Genomic DNA, 19,882 nt, shown 5'->3' on the forward strand with positions numbered 1-19,882 from the left:
CCTGACAGTGTGATGGATTTTAATAATTCATCATGGGAGAGTTAAGATTCATTCTTTTCAAGATGAGTCATCTTCTCATAAGGAACAGCCTTATCATCTGATGGATTTGCAGTCTGACAAATGTGCATTAAGCAACATGTGCCCATTGACATGTGCTTCTCCATACAGGATATCCTATACATCTCACAGTGAAAGCAGTTCCAAAATATATGGACTTTCCATCATACTCTATCTTCCTTTGGCATTTTCTATTTAAACTAAGCTTGTTCTTTGCAAAGTCAGATACATTCCTACCAATAATGTATAATGCCATAGTTGGGAAAATGGTGGCAATTATAACTCTAGGCTTTTTGAATATGTAAAATAATATATCACCCCACACTTATGGAGAATGGAACGGCAGATTCATGAAATAAAATTGACAAAGTATTTTTTTAAAAAGACATTTTCAAAACAAGAAAAGAAGCGAAGAAAGTTTCTTATAAAACAAGAGAGAGAAAACCTAAGACATTCTCTACACCTCTTTGGAATCTCAAATTTATAATCCAAGAACATATTGGTAAGAAAAGTCAGTCAAAAGACCAAGTTACAAGCAGTTACTTTTGGGGTAAATGTGAGAATTATTTTGTTGAAAATAGTGTTTCTTCAGTGCTCTCTGGCAGAATGACTATATTAAAGAGTTATAAACGGCTGATATTTAACCTTGGGCAATGTGAGTAACTCTGTAAGTAAGAAAAGTCGTTTGTAAATGAAGCATGGTTATTAAATCAGAAAGTCAAAGAATTAGATAGCTGAACATTCCTAAAGATAATTCAAATACAAATCTTTCTTCATAAATGAGAACTGCGAAGCTCAGAGAGTAAAATGTTCACATAAATGTGATAGTTTTCTATAAAATGGACATTTGAGGTCATGTTCTTGACTAAGTACAGTGTTACCAATTCTACTGCCATAGAGGGAATAGCCACAGAAGCAAGAGGACTTGCAGCAAAGTTGCATCACTGAGATTAAGTGCTGAACAGAGGAGAGAGGCCTGCATTACACACTATTACAAGTAATGCATTATTTGGAAATACTTTTTTGTTTTATGAAAATAATTCTTTTTACAGAGAAGGTTCTTGTTTTCAAACAGTAAAAGTCAATTTGGCTGTGGACAGCAGCAAATACATTTATTGGAAGCATATTGTATAGCCATCACAATTGATGAGGAGCATTAAGAATTAGGTTTATTAAAGAGTAAATACCAATAGAAATGAGGCAGTAAGAAGCAATATTAAGTACTTGCCACTGAAACTGTGTAGAATGACTCTTAATTTGTGCAGCTGTCATTGACTTTATCCATCATAGCTGCCAGACTGACCACCGCTACATCTGGCTGTTGAGACCCTTACCCTGCTGTGAAACGTTTCTTAATACATGTATGTTCACTACATACATCCATCATCTGTTCCAGGGTGTTGGAGTGTGTGACCAACTTGTATGTCACAAATTCAATTTCTGATTAAAAAGTTAAAAGATGAGCCTGATTGGCGTGGCTCAGTGGTTGAGTGTTGACCTCTGAATGTCACAATTGGATTCCTGGTCAGGGCATATGCCTGGGTTGTGGGCTCAATCCCCAGTGTGGAGGCAAGCAGGAAGCAGCCAGTCAATGATTCTCTCTCATTCTTGACGTTTCTATCTCTCTCTTCCTCTCTCCTCCTCTCTGAAATCAATAAAAATATATTGAAAAAAAAAAGTTAGAAGAGGAACGTGTCTGGTTCCTAGGTGTTTCGAGGTGAAAGTTAAGGCTCTGTCATCAGAATTCTCATATTGGAGTGTTCCATGAAAAGTGGATGGGTGTTTAAATGCTGCTTAGTAAAAAAAAATTACAAGAGTCTACAGTGTATTTCTATTGTGGTATTCGCATTCATTGGTTTTATTATTTTTATTTTTATTCTTTCTCACCTATGCAAGGGTCGATTTCCAGAAGTAGAGCAGAACATTTTCATATATGGAGTCTGTCCTTTCATGATACAGTAAATAAAATTAGTATCAAAAGGACAGTAGTTCTCTCATTCCACATATCCTTATTCACCACTTTTTATAACTGTTGTAATAGATATTCACAAGCATGTAATGAATATATAGATTAAAATGTATTTATATATTTTTAGAATGGCACATAAGATCATTATTTTTTAAAAATCTCATTCAGTATATCAGTAATGCATTACAAAAGCCACTTTTTCACCCTTTACTCATGAATTATGCTTTGTAAAACAACTTAGCATAAAAAGAAAAGATGTTAATTTCATTTAACAATCACACCAAGTGGTGTGAAAGTATTAAGATAAAACCTTCTGTATATTCATCAACTTTACTTCAAAGAAGAAAGGCTAGTTAAAGTTTCTTATTTTGAAATTTGTTATTTAAAAGAAGAAAGAAAACTTCAATATAAAATCATCCAATTTTTAGATAAACTGGAAAGGATATTAAAATTACTTATACCACAATGAGAAAATTGAGACTTGAAGAAATTATATGATTCACATAAGTACATATAGTAAGTAAATTGTCAAAAAGAGGAAGAAAACCTATATTTTCTGACTTTTCTATGCTCTTACTATGTTGGAACTAGAATTGCATTTCTCTTTTTAAGTCTTTTTATTTTTTAATCTTTATTGTTGAAAGTATTACATATGTCCCCTTATTTTTCTCATTCAGTGAAAAAATGTTCTTTACTTTCAAAAGTATCATGGAATTTAATTTTATTTGCCAGATGATTAAAATGAATTCCAAGTTCTTGTCCAATACAATACTTGCATAACTGTGAAGTCAACATTACTGTTAACCCTAATTTGTGGACAAATATACTAGTAGGGAAAGCACCTTGCTCTGGGCCTCATGTGATTTAAAAAGAAAAAAACAGTATCGTTTTTTATTAATTTCAGAGAAGAAGGAAGAAGGAGAGAGAGATAAAAACATCAATGATGAGAAAGAAACATTGACAGGCTGCCTCCTGCATGTCCCACACTGGGGATCAAACCCACAACTGGAGCAAGTGTCCTGACAGGCAATTGAACTGTGACCTCCTGGTTCACAGGTTGATGCTCAGCCACTGATCCACGCCGGCCAGGCTCATGTGATTTTTTTATTCATTTCCTACTCATTATAAACATTTTTACCAACTGTATAAAAGAGGTATATAATGACTGATTATTTATGCTCAATTTTTGAAATAATTTATATTGTCATGTCAAACATTTTGTGATTCATTTAGATCCACATTTCAGTTTGTGCTGATTTATAGGGTTGAATTTAATAGACTGAGAAAGTGATTCATCTAATATTTTTGCAAGATGGAATAGCTATAATCTTGAATCAGGATAATTTTTCTAAACACATACTGAAATACACACATACACAAAGGCAGTAGAACTTGCTACACAGTTTTATTTTTCAATAAGCTAATAATATCAGTCACCATTTTCTCTACCAACTAATTTCTTATCTTCCATAAATCGTTCTCAAGTTTTACTTTATTGTCCAATTGTACTAAAACCTAAGTCCAATTCAGCAACATTTCATTTGAAAAACAAAACCTTTTTACTTTATGTTCTTTTTGCCACCCTCTTTTTTTCCTTACAACTTACCTTGGAAGGCTACAAATATACAATTAATAACACTACAATTATGTGTAGTGTTATTCCCATGCTTTAATATATGCCTCACCTATATGTTAAGACTGCGCCATAGAGTAGTTATCTGCGGGCCTATCAAAATCCATGCAAGCCATGACCGAGCCAGTTGATATTCTTACTTACAATCGATTGTGCCAATCTGCTCTCTGAGGATGGAGTAACTTTCAGTTTCATTTTTTCAGCCATCATCCTTTTTTGTTTTATTTTACTTACTAAGTAGCTTAAGTGCCTGCTGGATTGTTGTGATGGTCTGTGACAATTTTTCAACTCTATGGTGTATTTTGTTGAAGTTCAGTGAGTCACATGTAGTAGACAATTAATGTCCAGTACAGTTTTTTCACATCCAACAAAACTGAATAAAAACAAACAAACAAAACATTTGCACTTAGCATGGAGTCCCTAAGAGATCATGTACTGTAAGCAATCATACTTCACTCAGGCATGTGCACACACTCATCATCAGTTTTTGAACATTTAAACACTCCCTAGGGCTGCATTTTTGTTGTTTCAAGAAACATATAAATATCCTAAATATACGTTTAGTCTAAATGTATATGAAGATTAGTAGTAAAGATAGGAAGGTCCATGAAAAACATGTGCAGTGTACAGGCTTATGGATGTCTATATAATAATCTGCACATGTTCTTTCCTATCAGCATCACACTGCATAATAGTATATTTTGCATTCAGAGCAAATACTTAAACCTATCAAGTTTTGTTCTGTATATAATTTTCTCTCTTTCCATTAGGTGGAAAATGGTTGCCTGTGTTCACCTACTGTGAAGACTAAGAATCAGACCACTGCAGTTTTGAATCTCTGAAGTGTTTCAGGATGTAAATGCAATCTGACCTTTCCCTGGTGGACGGTTAAATCATGGACACGCTAAACACTTTACTTTGGACTGTCCTTCCAAAGGATGCTTTGGCTTCTCTCCTGAATGCTCACTAAGCATTTATAGCCAACAAGGAAAAGAAAGAAAACTGTGAACTGGAAAGTTATCTTACAATGAAAATTACGAGCACATCTTGCATCTGTCCAGTCCTCGTGTGTCTCTGTTTTGTGCAGAGGTGTTATGGAACTGCTCACCACAGCTCCGTCAAGGTGACCAGAAATCAAACCAAGCACATCGAAGGCGAGACCGAAGTCCACCATCGTCCCAAAAGGGGATGGGTTTGGAATCAGTTCTTTGTTTTAGAAGAACATATGGGACCCGATCCACAATATGTTGGAAAGGTAAGTTTTTGATGTTTGGTTTGTTTTTCCTCCTTGGGGAAATTTTGAGGTGTTATTAGGGTTAAATGGGAGTTGGATTTGAAGAGATATGGAGTGGTAAGTGAATTATGTTATGGAATGCTACAAGTTAAACTGAACAGTTTAAAATAAAGATTGCAAAAAATGAACTTTACCAATCAAGTCACATCTCTCTAAACATTGGTCCATGCATTCTACACTGAATGTTCTTTACCAAAACATTACTCTTTCTATTCTCATATATAAAATGAAAACACTTAATTGAATGCACAATTAAGTAATTGTATCTTTATTACCATGCAGGTATATTCACAATGTCATTTATCAGTACATTAATATTTGTATTTTTAAAATTTATTGCAAATACTCATGAGGCTAAAAAGAAGATGCTATATCATCACTATATTAATAAGTATAGTTCTATTACAGAGATTGCATTTGAATTTGTCAGCCTTTATAAGCACATGTATTTTTTTCTAATCCCCCAAATTATATTCCATAAAATTGTTGATATATTTTAAATGCATTGAATATACACTAAATGAACAGGTTTGGTTAAATGAAGTTGATAAAATGATCAGTAAATTCAGGCCAACTTTCCTTTCTTTCATACCAGACAAAACAACTTAATGGCTTACCAAACCCTATAGGAAATTGTGTGCTCAGTAAATGGGACAGTTTAAGCATGTGTCATCTGGCTCTAGGGAGAACAATTGAGTGGGAAGTGCAGAGGTCTTCTGATGAATTGCTCATCGATCTAGGAAGCAGCCCCACTTAGGTTAGCTCTGTACCTATGAGAAAAACAGCAAGCACAGCGGTTGAATCTCCATGACTGCAGGCTCCGTCTCCCTGCTTGACTATTTATTTTCACTTTAGCATTGTCAGTACCAAAAAAAATTAAAAAAAGTACTTAATCCAAGCCATGGTACTGCCTTAATGTGTAGGCAGTACAAGATCACAAGCCATCTGTTCCCCTCTTCGTCCAACAAGGGCTGGGTTGCAGCTGTATTTTCCATACAAGGCAGGAGCTGTGGAGTCAGAATATGGAACACACAAAAAAAGATCTCAAACAATTCCATCATCCTCATATGCATATGAAAACGAGACCAAAAAACTTATTTTCATCCCATATATTGTTTTTTTCCTACGAAGTATTCCATGAAGTAAATGGGAAAACATGTATAAAATAAAAGCATAGCATATTCAATTATTAGAAAATTATTTTTGTTATGAACTTCATAGTCCCTTTACTATAATCCTTAAAAAGGAGAGGAAAAAAGGACAAAAAATTTTCCATCAGGAGTATCCTTAAATCCTTCATTTTAATTTTTTATGCATAGTTATATTTCACATTATGAAGCAAACTAGAAGCCCGATGCATGAAAATTTGTGTAAGAGTAGCCCTTCCTTTCCCCTGCTGCCGGCACCAGATTCCCTCCAGCACCTGGGACCCGGGCTAGCTTCCCTCAGGCTGCCCACAGACACCCAGGACCCAGACTGGCTTTCCTCGGGCCCCGACTTCGTCAGGAAGGATGCCCAGAATGACATCCGGAAGACGTTGGGTCTAATTAGCATATTACCCTTTTATTATTATAGACTAGTGGCCCAGTACACGAAATCATGCATGAGGAGGGTGTCCTTCAACCCGGCCTGCACCCTCTTCAATCTGGGATCCCTGTGGCGATCGGGCTTAAACCAGCAGTCAGTTATCCCTCTTGAAATCCGGAACTGCTGGCTCCTAACCGCTCACCTGCCTGCCTGCCTGACCGCCCCTAACCACTCTGCCTGCCAGCCTGATCACCCCCAACTGCCCCACTTCTGGCTTGATCACCGCTAACTGCCCCACCTCTGCTGGCCTTATCACCCCCAACTGCCCGTGCACCTGCTGGCCTGCTTGCCCCCAACTGCCCCCCCTCCACCAGCCTGATCTTGCCCCCAACTGCCCCCACCACTGGCCTACTCATCCCCAACTGCCCCCCCTGCCAAGCTGATCACTCCTAACTGCCACCCCTTCCGACCTGCTTACCTCCCACTGCCCCCCCACTTGCCTGCTTGCTCCCAACTGCTCCCCCTGCCAGCCTGCTCACCCCCAACTGCCCCCCCCTGCTGGCCTGATCTCCCCAAACTCCCCCCCCCCATCGGCCTGCTCTCCCCCAACTTCCCCGCCACCACAGGCCTAATTGCACCCAACTTCCCTCCCCAGCAAGCCTCATGGCCCCCAACTGCCCTCCCCTGCTGGCCTCATGGCCCCCAACTGGCCTCCCAGCTGGTCTCCCGGAAGGTCTCCTGGTCTAATTACCATATTACCCTTTTATTAGTATAGATAACACTGGACTTTTGATCAAAACTCAAACCTGAGTATTTTTGATACATGTCAACTTCTCATATTTTTATGATAATTTTTTAGTCAGTGATTAGATTTATAATGAGAGAATTTATTTTGTTGACATTGGTCAATATATGTTATTCACTACTCAGACATTTATATATGGCTAAGGCCATGATCATAAGGCCATTTCTAATGGTAAATAGTATAACTAATATATGTATGTGTGTATCACATATATACCAATTATATATATTTTATAACTGTGTATATTTGATGCTACATAATTTTTTTCCAGAATGAAATGGTCAGGGGAAATCTAATAACAAAACTAACATGTGTCTATATCTTATTAATTTAAGCTCATAGACTTGTTAAAGATATTTTTAAATAATTGATTATTTAGTATACTGAAGATATAATAGCATATTTGTTAGAGAGTCAACCCTTCACTCCTGGAACAAATTATATGGTAATATCATTATAGTTTTGAAACAAAAGGGTTCTCTTTTTTTAAAATTTATTTTTTTATTGATTTTAGAGAGGAAGGGAGAGGAAGGGAGAAAGAAAAATCAGCGATGAGAAAGAATCATTGATCAACTGCCTCTTGCATGTGCCACACTGGGGATTGAGCCCACAACCTGGACATGTGCCCTGACCAGGAATCAAACCGTGACCTCCTGGTTCAGACGTTGATGCGCAACCACTGAGCAACACCAGTCAGGCAGGGTTCTCTCTTTTTGAAAATCATTTTAAAACACCATAGACCATGTAGTCTATTTTTTAGTTTTTCAAAAGTTGAACAGTGTGGCGTAAATCCCATTAAAAAAAGAATATAATTTTTTTTTAAGATGTCACACATACCCTAAAAGGGCTACCATACATCACACCTATTGTTGAGTAGACTCATTGCCTTCATGAGATAATAATGATTAGGGAGCAAAGAGCTGGGTTTGAGTTACAGCTTCTCTGCTTATTTTCTGTATTAAAACTGGCAAGTCTATTTATTTTCCTGCATTTCTATTCCCTTACATGTAAAACTGGGAAATACTGTTTGACATTTCAATTACTAATTCAAGTATATTAGAGAGTTTGGTTTATTGTTTAGATCATAGGTAATTTAAACTACAGCCTATATGCCTAATTCAGCTAGTTGCATTTTTAGTTTTACTTGCTTACTAAAGAAGTTTTGTTTTATTTTTGGATTGGTAAAAACAGCTTTTAAGTTTTTAAAATAATATTTTGTGACACTCAAAATTAATATGAAATCCAATTTCAGTTTGCATAAATAATGTTTTATTAGCATACAGCTACACTCAGCACTTAGGTTTTGCATGTGGCTATTTTTAAGCTACAGTGGTAGAACTGAGTAGTGGCAAGAAAGAATAAGGCCTGCAAAGTCTATAATATTGACTAATGATAATTTACAGGACATGTTTGTGAGCTCCTGGTTAAAATGTCTATCTTACCTACTCTACTGGGAATACTTTCAAGGCCGGTGTTGGGACTATTTCATCTTTGTTCACACTGTATCAATCTCAGTTCCCATTATAATGAGCAAATGTGGTAATTCACTAGGAAGTACTCCATGAACTCTAACCATTTGTAGTCATGTTAGATTGTGATAATTATTGATACAAAAAATATCTCTCACTAATCACTGCTTTTATGGGAGAGATAATTTTTTGGAGGTCTTTACTTCATCAGTTTTGCTGGCATACTACTTCCCCATATTTATTCTAATGAATGAATGTTCATTAACTCTGATGTAATGTTTTTATGGTTGTTTTGTTACATTACATGCAAGAGTATAGCAAATGTCCTGGTACACATACACTTTAGCATATATATATATATATATATATATATATATATATATATATATATATATATATATATATGAATATCTACAGAGAGATTTCTAGAAGTGAAATTCTGATTCAAAGATCAATGAATCTTTAATTTTGGTAGAAATTACTTGATCCCTCTCTATAGGTATTGTAATATTTGCAGAACTCTCAGTGATATATAAGAGGAATTTTATTTCTAAGCAATACCCACAAATAGGACTGTAAAAGTTGGAATTTTGTAAATATATCAGTGAAAAATTACATCTCCTTATAATGTTGGCATCCATTTCTCTTATTATGAATAAAATTGATCATGTTTTTCATATTTTTGGGGCGATGAATATTTTTACTATCACTTCACATGGCCCTTAATTTTATATATATATTTTTTTTCATCTTACATTTTTTTAGTTTCTTTAACTTACCAATTAGTACTGTTGTATATAATAGTACAATTATTATTTGCCAGTAATATGTTACCCATAATTTTTTATAGTTACCATTTGTCTTTGAATTTATGATTTTTACTTTATAAGAGTTTAGTATTTCAACATAGTAATTCTTAGCATTATTTTGACTAAAACTGTATTTTTATTTAATTTGGATACTTCTGAAATTTTAGAATATTGATTCAGTTAGAGGCATTAGATAAAAATGCATTTTTTAAAACTTAATATCTACAGTTTATCTTATATATTAGAACATATTACCAATTAAAAAAAGAATGGTGTAAAAATGGAATGCTATGTTACATAGCAGAAAGTATTATTTTGAATATATTTGAATCCTTATTTTTAGCACTATCCATTGGCTGTATTGCATGTATCTCATATTTGCTAAAAAAATAATATATCCTTGGTATTCAGGTTGTAGTTGCAAAAAGTAGTATTCCTTACTGGTGTACATTAGAAATATTTAATCATATCTAACTGGTGAAATTTCACCAAGTGTACATACTAGAAGTATTTCTATCAACACACAATACTGGTAATAAGCTTTCTATACTTCAAGTAGTAAATGTGATTAGCTAAATGTTGTGCTCCATAAGTACATATTATTTCCATTTTAATAACATTATAAATGACTTCTTTAACTGGCAAAACATTCTCATATAAGAAATAAAGGAAATTCTGTGTTTATTTAGAATATCTCAAAGCAGATATTGTCCACATTGCATTATCTATATATATAAAAGCCTAAGCGACCATTACGACCAAACGACCAGAACAACCAGAAAAAACAGTCGACCAGCCACTATAACACACACTAACCACCAGGGGGTAGATGTTCTCAACCCCCCTGGTGGTCAGTGTGCTTCCGCAGCCAACCTCCTGTGGACCCTCCCCCTAGCTGGCACAGCCCCTAACCCCCACCAAACAAACTCTGTGTCCCCTCCCCCCTGCTGGTGGGCTCCCAGATAGGCGTCGATTGCTGGCCAGGCCAAGGGACCCCACCTGTGCACAAATTCATGCACCGGGCCTCTAGTTTGATATATAAAAGAGAAGGGAATTGACGTAATAAACAAGAGGTAAGAGACCAAAATTTGTATTCCTACTTAACTCACTATTAACAATATTATGCTAGGTTTAGGGGTACATTGATATTAACATATAGTTTATAATAAAAGATTATAAAAACTTAAAAATTTTCAGGATAAACATATGAATTACATTCTTCATATTTACTTTCCTGCATTTTTGGTGTATCTGCTTATAACTTAGAATTTTTTAGATATAAACCATAATATGTAGAAGATATTGCTTATATCTGTTAAGAGGTTAGTTCTAAAATTCTACCAGTCTCCCTCACCTCCCTACCTACATCTTACATTTGTGTGTAGAGGAGTATAGATTCTATGGAATTATTCACAATTTGTTTTATGGAAAAACAGCAAACATATGGAGGGTAAGGGGGAATTCTGGCAATATAATGGAACTAAGAAATCATTTTGCCAAGTCCCTCAAGTAATAAAAACCAACGATGCTTGAAACAGTTAAGTGACCTCTTCGTGGGAAGAGGGATTAGTTACGGCACTGCCAAAGGAGAAATCATAACACATCTGATTCTTTAATGAAAATTAGTTTCTAGTAATAGTGCATGAAATCCCCCTTTCATCATCACTATTGCTGTCATTATCCTATATTTTTTCTTTCTTTAAAAAGAACCTTCAAATCTCTCTGAATATGGAGTACTGTAGTTTTAAATTAAAGGATGGTTTTGAGGTTAAAAAGAGACTACATTATGTAAAAATGAATGACAAGGTTTAAGCTTTTTGGGGAAAAAAATATGATAGCTTTAATGTCATCATGAACTCTGAATTTAAATTAAATGCACAGCAAGAAATGGTCCCAATTGTCATTTAATATTGTCAAGATGATAATTTTATGAACATTTTTTTATCATAACTTTCTTAAAATGGAAAACTTTCTGTATCAAAACATGACATTTAAATTTTATACAGATGACAGTGTGATGACATGATGGCATGTGAAATTAATTATGGTACTCAGTTTTATATGAATATAACTTTCTCAATAGTTGTAATAGAAATTTAACTATTTAGATCCATCCTATAGGAACTTGAAAGCATTAAAAAGAAACATGGTTTGGCTTATATTTCATTTAATTTGTAATGCTTTATAATTTAGTCATATTTTTAGAGAATAAATGGTATTTTATTTGCATAATTTAAAAATGTTTGTGATTAAACAGCTGTAGCATTCATTATATAGCCTTCCTTAATGCTACACTGACAATTTTATTTTTTAATTTTATTTATTTATTTTTTAATATATTTTTATTGATTTTTTTACAGAGAGGAAGAGAGAGGGATAGAGCGAAACATCGATGAGAGGCAAACATTGATCAGCTGCCTCCTGCCCACCCCCCACTGGGGATGTGCCCGCAACCAAGTCACATGCCCTTGACCAGAATCAAACCTGGGACCCTTCAGTCTGCAGGCCGATGCTCTATCCACTGAGCTAAACCAGTTAGGACTACACTGACAATTTTTAAAAGGTCATCAATGCAAAGAAATAAATATATTATGGGTTCATCATACGTATTTGTTCATATTATACTGCTATATAATTGTACCCACCTGTGTGTGTGTCTGTGCGAATATTGCTGAACTAGAGGTGACTTTGACCCCTGGGGGCATTTGTCAATATCTGGATACTTTTTTTTGCAGCTCCACTAAATTATCTATTGGTTACAGTTGGCATAATCACTAAGGTCAAAGATACTTAAAGGAAAAATCTTTAATGCATTTTTAAATAAGAATAAAATTTGAGCCCTAGCCAATTTGGCTCAATGGATAGAGCATGGGCCTGTGGACCAAAGTGTCCTGGGTTCGATTCTGGTCAAGGGCACCTACCTTGGCTGCAAGCTCCTCCTCGGCCTGGGCCCTGGTCAGGGCATGTACAAGAAGAGGCAACCAATCAATGTGTTTCTTTCATATCGATGCTTCTCTCACTCCATCTTTCCCTTTCTCTTCCATTCTCTCTAAAAGATCAATGGAAAAATATTCTCAGGTGAGGATTAACAAGAAAAAGAAAAAAGAAATAAAATAAAATATGAAAGTAAATATAATACAGTATACATTATATTAGTCTTCATATTAATAAACCTATAAATAGAATTTATTATTTTAATTAAAAAACAAGGCCATAAAGTCAAAAGGGCCAATTGTTGAAAGTTCTAATGTGACAAGCGGGGATGTGGTGTTATTGGCAGTTAGTTATTAGAGGCCAGGGATACTGCTACACATTCTGTAACATCTAGACAGCATCCCTCTCCCCTGCCCAGCAAATAATTATCCAGCCCAAAATGGCAATAAGTGTCAGTGTTTACCTGAAATTGACATCCTCATAACATGTTTTTCTTGGTCAAAGTGTTTTAGAATATTTTGTCCATGCTATTATATCACTAGAAGGATATTTTACATGCTTCTTTTATAATACACATACAGATTAGTTTTAACTTTTAGCTTTTTTATACATTCTGAAAATTTATTTTTCTAAGGTATAATTTTATTCCATTGTTTAATGTGAATTCCAATATACATTGGCTTATTACTGACAATTTATTTTGTATTGTATGTGCAGTATGTGTTTGTCTTGTTTGTTGTTGTTGTTATTTTTTTTCTGTTTTTATTCTCCCATAATGATGTCTATTGGGATTTCGCTCTACCAGTTTGGAATTTTTATATTGTATGTTTTTTTATATTTGTGTTTGTTTGTAATTTTTGCATGCATATTTTACTTCAGTGGAAAACTTCATATCTCTACCTTCGTCCTGAATAATAAGAACATAAAATGGTCAAAATTTATCACTTAATGTGTTTTCTAGTTTTACATGCCTACTATGCCAAATTGTTTTTAAGCTATTACTTACTGTTTTTCTTCTTAGTAGTAGTATTGTATTAAGTGTATACTTATTTATATGCCTAACATACTTAACAGCATTTAACTCCTGTTTGATTCTATGTTAAACTTTTTGGGTTCAGTTTACTGCTTTCTGAAAGATGAGGATGCCCTATTTCCTTTTAATGGGTACTTTATAAAGTTTAAAGTTGATAACTTTATTCTATTACAGTTATCTTAAACAATACAACTATCATAGGGTGTTTAAACATTAATCACTTCTTTTTTATGTCAAATTTGTCTAGTATCTTTCTCATTTTTTAAAGTACCTTCTTGATTTTTCATTATTATTAAAACCATTTAAATATTTTTTTTTTCTGAAATTTACCCACATTTATCAATATATTTGTTCCTCATTGCTCCTACCTTTGTTCTTTCTCTGGGTTTGATTTTTTCATTGCCTATACCAGTGATGGCGAACCTATGACACGCGTGTCAGAGGTGACACGCGAACTCATTCTTTTGGTTGATTTTTCTTTGTTAAATGGCATATATATATATATATATATATATATATATATATATATATATATATATATATATATATAAAATAAATATCAAAAATATAAGTCTTTGTTTTACTATGGTTGCAAATATCAAAAAATTTCTATATGTGACACGGCACCAGAGTTAAGTTAGGGTTTTTCAAAATGCTGACACGCTGAGCTCAAAAGGTTCGCCATCACTGGCCTATACACAACCTTTACTCTCTTTTTTTAAAAATTAATTCATTAATTTTAAATATATTTTTATTGATTTCAGAGAGGAAGAGAGAGGGAAAGACAGATATAAACATCAATGATGAGAGAGAATCACCGATCAGTGGCCTCCTGCACGCCCCACACTGGGGATTGAGCCTGCAACCCAGGCATGTGCCCTGACCAGGAATTGAACCTCTACCTCCTGGTTCATAGGTCCATCTTCAACCACTAAGCCACACTAGCTGCGCTGCTTTTGTTTTTTAATTCAAACTGTGGATAGTAAATGCTTTCTTTTTTTTAATTGAATCATTATTTTTTGTGTGTAGGATTCTAAGATCAGTTTTTCATTATTGTTTTATTCTGGACTCTAATTTTGATAATGAGAAATTTGATGAAATTCCATTTAAAATTGCACAAATAACTTTCCAAATGGATGTTAGGTAGCCCATAGAATTGGCAGAAAAGCCATTTGCATCAGTGTGGAAATAAAGCAGGGACCCAGGGAAGAAGATGCTACCCAAGGAAAAATGTCAGAAAATTGACACAGACACCTCTGCCTCTGGACTTGTACTGCTGTCGCCATTGTGTTGTTGAAAACATGGACATAAATAATGCCTACTTTGTCCGTTGGTCTTTGTCACTGACCAACAGTTTCAAAGCTCCAGACGGGAGCATGTGTTGGCCTAGCCTAAGTCATATGCCTGTGGCTTGGCTGCTCCCAGGAGGAAGATGCAGGGAAGATGCAGTCTGGCTCTTGAGGTTCCATAATTGAGACAAAGCTCTCTCTTTGTCAAAAGTCTCACAATGGGGTACTGATTTTTCCCAAGTCAGATGTGGAGTGCACAAAAGACACTTAAAATACATGCATGTGTGTGCGCACGTGTGCACACACCCATGTGCACACACACACAGTATATAATTTAAAATAATTCCCAATCTATATGGGAAAGTTGAATATATTTGAATTTTATTTTACTTCATTATCTTATTTTATTGATTGTGTCACCAAGATACAGTCAGTACATTCCATTTTAAAATACATCCTATTTTTAAAGAAATAGAACTCAGACTAATTAGAGGTCACTATCTTTCCTTTTTGAATTCTCTTCAGTGACTACCAATTTTTTTAAGAAAGGGATTATCACTACATATATTTTATAATGTATTTTTATAATGATTCATAAACTTGTTCTGAAATACCTTGTCTGCTCGGTAATTGCTTGTTCAGTTCATTAGCTGCTTTGCATGCATGAGTTCTCTCTATTGTTATATCAAAATTATGAGAAGTGTTAAATGCGTCTGTAGGATTCAAGGCAATATAAACTACTTTTAATTAAAATGAGAGCGCACTAAACAGGAAGGAGATGCGGTAAGAGAGACGTATATATTTTTTTTACTTGGAATTACATTCTGCTCTTCCATGACCTGTATTATGAGTTTATGTTGTGTTCCTTCTTCTGGCATTGCCATTGTTAGTCTTGTTCTTTGAACCCTGTTATTATTGTCCCATTGAATTAAATTGGCCATGAAGAGGTTTGATTTTTATTACTATTTTTATAAACATTTAGATGCAGAAGGATAAAATAATATCTAATTATCATCAATCATCGGCACAAACGTTAAGTAAATATTTATATTTCTGGGGGAGGAGCGTCAAAGGCAGTGCAGCTGTGCAAGACAGACTTTCTGGAAAGCGGTTAATTTGCATGTAAGTAGTTTCTTCTATGCTTTGAGGCTGCATTTATCTTTGTGTCTATAAGAAAAGTTGAAAATAGCAAGGAGATAAGTGTATGGTACATGAAGTTAATGTATTAAAAACAAGTCTTTGATCTGGGATATTTTACTCTGGCACAAACATTGATGAGGGGCATAGCTGTAGTTTTCAACCTTTCTTGGATGTTAGGATTAGGTGGGAAGGGAAGTTCATAAAAACCCTCAAGTTCAAACTGTACATTGGCTCAATTAAGTCAGGAAATCTGAAAACAGGAGCCAATATCAGCATTTTTAAAGTAAGCAACACTGTCCTAAATGAGTGTTTTTCAGAACCACTAGTTTTTAGGCTCAGTTTAATAATGATACATAAGGATACCTTGAGTAAAATGAGAAGAATCTTCGTTGGTCTTGAAAATAGCTATACTATCTCTTAATAATGGCACCTGAAAAAATAATGATTATCTTAATGGAACATATATGAGCTTAATCTTTTTGCATGATCCTGAATAATGCTGAAACTTCTAAATAAAAGAATTCTCCCCCTTTAAAAATATATTGTTAATAAGACTGAGTATTTTTCCTCTACATACATGTCTTTATATTATCTTTATTATTTTATGTTTATTTTAATTTTTATTGATATTATACATGTACATAGGGGGAAGACAAATTAGCACTAAAGCACATAACAAAATTAATCTTCTTCTTGACTAACATTCCCTTCTCACAGCCCTTCTTTAAAGATAAAAGTCACTTTGTAATATTTTAGTTCTTTTATTTTAACACTAGAGGTCCGGTGCACAAAAATTTGTGCACTCGCGGGGGAGGGGGTCCCTCAGCCCCGCCTGTGCCCTCTCGCAGTCTGGGACCCCTCAGGGGATGACCACCTGCTGGCTTAGGCCCACTCTCTGGGGCATTGGGCCTAAGATGGCAATCAGACATCCCTCTGTCAGCCCAGCAGCCTTCAGGGGATGCCCACTTGCCAGCAGGGAGCAGACCTAAGTTGCAGTCGGACATCCTTAGCGCTGCTGAGGAGGCAGGAGAGGCTCCCACCACCACCGCTGTACTGGCAGCCATCAGCCTGGCTTGTGGCTGAACAGAGCTCCTCCCATGTGAGAGCGCCCTCACCACCAGGGGGCAGCTCCTGCATTGAGCGTCTGCCACCTGGTGGTCAGTGTGTGTCATAGTGACCAGTCATTCCCAGTCCTTCTGCTGTTAGGGTCAGTTTGCATATTACCCTTTTACTATATAGGATAGAGGCCTGGTGCACAGGTGGGGGCCAGCTGGTTTGCCCTGAAGGGTGTCCCAGATCAGGGTCGGGGCCCGCTTGGGTGCCTGGCCAGCCTGGATGAGGGGATGATGGCTGTTTGCAGCTGGTCACACCCCCTTCAGGGTGGGGGTCCCCACTGGGGTGCCTGGCCAGTCTGGGTGAGGGGCTGAGGGCTGTTTTCAGGCTGGCGGGTGACTGAAGCTCCCAACATCTCCTTTTTTCTTTTTTATTCTGTGATTTATTTACCTTCTATGGCTGTCACTGGAACTGAGAGCCGGCTTTAGCTTTGAGGCTCAGCTCCAGCTCTGAGGCCTCGGCTGCTGAAAGCAGGTATCTGGGTTTATTTGGGTTCTGTAATTGTAACACTGTTGCAGTCCTGCTATCTCCAGCTCTGACAGCTGAAAGCCGGTTTCTGGGTTTATTTACCTTCTATAATTGCAACATTGTTTCTTGCAGCTCAGAGGCCAGCAGTGAACCTTGGCTTCCTCCATCACTGGAGAAAGCAAGCCTCCTGTTCGCTTCCACTGCCTGGCTGCTGGCCGCCATCTTGGTTGGCAGTTAATTTGCATATCTCGCTGATTAGCCAATGGGAAGGGTAGCAAAGTTATGGTTAATTACCACGTTTCTCTATTATTAGATAGGATGACTAGATTTTATCTTGATTTCCTACTTTGGTATATGAGATCTACTGGTTTACGTATCCTATCTCTTTTTTTGTTCTTTCCATATAATTTTATCACTAACCGTATAGTTCTTCCATTGGTTGTCTTCTTAACATATGTAAATTATTGACATGTTCATTTCTTCCCCATTTAATTAGAGATAGGCACAGTCACTTCTACTTTTTGGGATAAGAATAAAGGAAGCCCTAACACTGACTACAGAAAGCATTAGGCATTGATATAGATGACAGGATTTTGTCTACCTTCATCACTAGTACCCTTGGTTACTTCTCCTAGGCATCTTAACTTACATTACATTTTTTCCTAAGAATATGAACTATTTTGGGGAGAGGTTGATAACTGGTTTTCTTCTTGGAGAAATCAAGTGTTTTTTCTATAATTTTTCCATTATTATCACAACCAGGATATTGACATTGATACAATCTACTAATTTTATTCAGATTTCCAAAAGTCTTCTTGTACTGATACATGTCTCTCTGTGAGCTTTAAGTTCTATAAAAACAGTTATCATCTGCATAGGCCTACATGTGCCCTACTGAACAATTACAACACCACAAGGATTCCTCATTTTCCTCTGGTAACCACACCAATTTTCCCTCCCGCCACCACTCCATCCCCCAATATCACTAACCCTAACAAAAATCAATGTGTTCTTTTCTACAATTTTGTCATTTCATGTATTGTAGAAATATATAACTTGTAACTATTTGGGATTGGCTGCTGTTCATTCAGGATAAGTCTGGAGATTCACTCAAGTTGTTGTTGTGTGTATCAATCTTTTGCTCTAGGATAGAAATGTGCCACAGATTGCTTAATTACTCGTCTGCTGAAGGACATCTGGGCTGATTTCATTTTGGGGCTATTACCTGGTACAAATAAAGCTCTGAACAGTTATTTACAGGTGTTTGTGTGAACACAGTTTCTTTTCTTCAGGATAAATGTTAGGGTATACAATTGCTGAGTTGAATAGTTATAGCATATTTACTCTTTGTAAGGAAGTGTCAAATTTTCTAGAGTGGTTGTAATATTTTACATCCTCACCAGCAATATCTCAGTGATCTAATGCTTTACATCTTCCCCAGTATTTAATGTTGTTGCTGTTTTTTATTTCAGCTATTCTGGTAAGTGAGTTGTGATAGCTCATGGGATTCTAATTTATCTTTTACCTAATGCCCAATGATATTTGAAACCTTTCCACATGCTTCTTTGCAATGCATATCTTGGATTAACTATCTTTCCAGGTCCTTTATTCACTTTCAGTTTTTTTAACTGATAAGTCTTGGGAGTTCTTAAATATGATAAGCACCATTTGTTGGATATTTCATTTGCAAATTCTTGTTCCCAGTCTCTAGGGAGCAATTATCTTTTTAATCTCTTCATATAGGTTATATAAAGAAATTTTTTTAAAATTTCAATTAGCTCCAGTTTATCTTTTATGCATGATGCTTTTGATGCCAAATCTAAGATTTTTTCTCCTAGTACTAGGTACCAACATTTTATCTTCTTTTCCCCTTGCTATCCCAAAATTGAATAGTTGTAGGTTTTACATTTATGTCTAAAATGCAGTTTCATTTAACATTTTAAACACAGTAGGTGTTTATGCAAACGTCAATTTAAAAAAAAAAAATGTTGCCTAACCTGCCCTAACCATTTTGGCTCAGTGGATACAGTGTCGGCCTGTGGACTGAAGAGTCCCAGGTTCGATTCTGGTCAAGGGCATGTACCTTGGTTGCGGGCCCATCCGCAGTAGGGGATGTACAAGAGGCAGCTGATCAATGTTTCTCTCTCATTGATGTTTCTAACTCTCTATCCCTCTCCTTCCTCTCTGTAAAAAATCAATAAAATATATTAAAAAATAAAATAAAATAAAAAATGTTGCCTATAGAAGTCAAAATAGGTAGAACCAGCATAATATATTGTAAAGACTATCCTTCCTCTGAATTGGTTTTGTACCTTTGTTAAAATTCAGTAGAGTGTATTTGT

General features: G+C 35.7%; 1 protein-coding gene across 4 annotated transcripts in view; it reads left to right on the plus strand.

Annotated features, from left to right (window-relative positions):
* The window catches only part of CDH18 (cadherin 18), a 707,444-nt gene that overhangs the window by 485,914 nt on the left and 201,648 nt on the right, over positions 1–19,882 (plus strand). For all 4 annotated transcript variants that reach the window (XM_059694741.1, XM_059694743.1, XM_059694744.1 and 1 more), the window contains exon 2: positions 4,430–4,914. In XM_059694741.1, coding sequence (XP_059550724.1) covers positions 4,687–4,914 — 228 coding nt within the window. In that variant the 5' untranslated portion in view covers positions 4,430–4,686. The remainder of the gene's footprint in view (positions 1–4,429; positions 4,915–19,882) is intronic.

The sequence above is a fragment of the Myotis daubentonii genome, chromosome 4 (genome assembly GCF_963259705.1).
Source record: "Myotis daubentonii chromosome 4, mMyoDau2.1, whole genome shotgun sequence".
Lineage (NCBI taxonomy): Eukaryota > Metazoa > Chordata > Mammalia > Chiroptera > Vespertilionidae > Myotis > Myotis daubentonii.